This window comes from Galeopterus variegatus, unplaced genomic scaffold (genome assembly GCF_000696425.1).
Source record: "Galeopterus variegatus unplaced genomic scaffold, G_variegatus-3.0.2 Scaffold10251, whole genome shotgun sequence".
Classification (NCBI taxonomy): Eukaryota; Metazoa; Chordata; class Mammalia; order Dermoptera; family Cynocephalidae; genus Galeopterus; species Galeopterus variegatus.
The window spans coordinates 23,918-26,514 of NW_007736362.1; the positions used below are offsets into that span (position 1 = coordinate 23,918).

Here is a 2,597-nt window from a genome sequence, read left to right on the forward strand (position 1 = left end):
AAATGAAGAATCAACAAGATCAGTTGTAGACATGAGGAATAAACTAGGTGATTGTGCTTGTGAGAGAACACAAGAAATAAACCTGGACTTGACTCAAGAAATAGTGAGTAAAAACTTATTAGTGTATGTAATGAGCAACACTCCATAATAACCTGTCTGGAGGAGATAAAAATAAGTAGGATATGGTTTTCCACCCCCCAAAAACCTTAGAATCAACTTAGTATGCATGTGCAGTGTATGGGGTTTGGTAAGACATGTTGACAGGATGATTGAACATAGAAATATGGGGGGAAGGGTGCAAGCCTACAGATATAGACATACGAGTTTATTCCAGTTAGTGGTTAAAGCCTAGCTATGAAGATGCACAGAAATAATTAAAAACAGGGAGAGAAGACTGAAGAGAAAATCATTGTGATTACATATATTTGAGCATTTGCCAAAGACATAAAACCTATAGAAGGAGGTGGTGAAAGTCTGCTCTGAAAATGGAACCCCTGGGGAGAAAATTCACTAACCTTGTCTTGGTAGGACCTAAATCCAGTGTTCCTTGTGATTTACAATCTTCCATATGACTGTAGATACCTATTATCTCCTGGAATATGGGATCATCCTGAGATTCTTCAATGGAATACTTTCTATTTCCAGGATGATCCTTCTACTAACAGACCTTTTGTACAAGAGTATTTTGTCAAGAACTCCAAAGTACAGCCCTTCATTATCATGTTAATAAAATTAGTGTGAATCTGGCTTCTCCATAAAATTATGAGGTCCTTGAGAGCAGAGACTATGTCTTAGATGTTGAATGAATAGATGAATAAACTGTATTGTTCACATATTTTTGACTTCTGTAAGAGGCTAACAACGTGTCTAGGCTATAAAATATTAAATTTTCTGTTAAATGGTTAACCCCTAAGTGTTTGGGTCGTGGTGCTGGGAACAAGAAGGTTGTGCATCTCTCATTTACAAATTGCTCACTTCTTAAGCATAAGTGTCCAGAGGGTGGATGACAATTAGTCCCGTTGACCAACAGAGGTTTTTCCCCTAAAATATTGGGTATTTTATAAACTCAAGTGGAGAGACACCTGATCCCTTGAGTCAAAACGGATGGATAAGGAAAATACTTAAACACAGTAACTTCACTAATAATTCTGAATTCCTCTCCCCTTTCATGCTGAAGAAGCCATGAGAAAAGAAAACCAGTCCTCTACCCTGGAATTCATCCTCCTGGGAATAACTGGTCAGCAGGAACAAGAATATTTCTTCTTCATCCTCTTCCTGTTCATTTACCCCATCACACTGATGGGAAACCTGCTCATCATCTTGGTCATCTACTCTGACGTTTGCCTTCACAACCCCATGTATTTTTTCCTTGCCAACCTCTCCTTGGTGGACGTCTTCTTCTCATCTGTAACCATCCCTAAGATGCTGGCTAACCAACTCTTGGGTAGCAAGTCCATCTCCTTTGGGGGATGCCTAACACAGATGTATTTTATGATAGCCTTGGGTAACACAGACAGCTATATCTTGGCTGTGATGGCATATGATCGAGCTTTGGCCATCAGCCGCCCACTTCACTACACAACAATTGTGAGTCCAAAGTCCTGTGTTCTGCTAGTTGTTGCATCTTGGGTGATTGGAAATGCAAATGCCCTCCCCCAGACTGTGCTCACAGCTAGTCTGTCCTTTTGTGGCAACCAAAAAGTGACCAACTTCTACTGTGACATTACCCCTTTGCTCAAGCTGTCCTGTTCTGACATCCACTTTAATGTGAAGATGATGTACCTCGGGGTTAGTGTTTTCTGCATGCCATTGTTATTCATCGTTATCTCCTATGTTCTGGTCTTTTCCACGGTCTTATGGGTTCCATCCACTAAGGGAGTGCTCAAAGCCTTCTCCACCTGTGGTTCCCACCTCACAGTTGTCTCTTTGTACTACGGGACAGTCATGGGCATGTACTTCCGCCCTCTTACAACTTATAGCCTAAAGGATGCAGTGATAACTGTAATGTACATCGCAGTGACCCCGATGTTAAATCCTTTCATCTATAGTCTGAGAAACCGGGACATGAAGGCTGCCCTGCAGAAACTCTTCAGCAAGACAATCTTCTCATAACCAATGTGAGGACAGACACGGGTGACTGCAATACACACATGAAAATCCACCCCCAATGTCATTCCATCCAAGAAACCACCTTTGGTATTTTCAGCCTGAAATCTCTCTTCTCAGAAATTTTGTAACATTTTGATAAGAATTCTTACTGAAATTATCACTTTCAACAAATTTCTGCTCCTTTTGGCAGAGTGGCAGCACAGGAATATTAGGTTCATGTCCCAGGTATTTGATTGACTAGCAGAGTCAAGTTAGAAAAGTCTGAGCCTTGACTTCCACCTCTACATATTAGGAATAATAATTTATGCCCTCCCCGGGTCACAGGGTGTGGATTGCAATAGTTCATGCTTTGAGTCATTATTCACATGTCAGTTTTCACTGGACTGTCATGTTAAATCACCCCCACTAGGCTTGCAATCCTCTGAGGGCAGGAGCTGTCTTAACATACTACGGTGTCTACACAATCTTCATCATGTAAAGTGCATCCA

The 2,597-nt window shown here is 41.1% G+C and overlaps 1 protein-coding gene across 1 annotated transcript; it reads left to right on the forward strand.

Annotated features, from left to right (window-relative positions):
• Positions 1-1,182: 1,182 nt before the first annotated feature.
• Positions 1,183-2,112, forward strand: LOC103609889 (olfactory receptor 1A1). Its single transcript, XM_008594152.1, has one exon. The coding sequence runs from the start codon at positions 1,183-1,185 to the stop codon at positions 2,110-2,112; it is 930 nt and encodes a 309-aa protein (XP_008592374.1).
• The last annotated feature ends 485 nt before the right edge of the window (positions 2,113-2,597 follow it).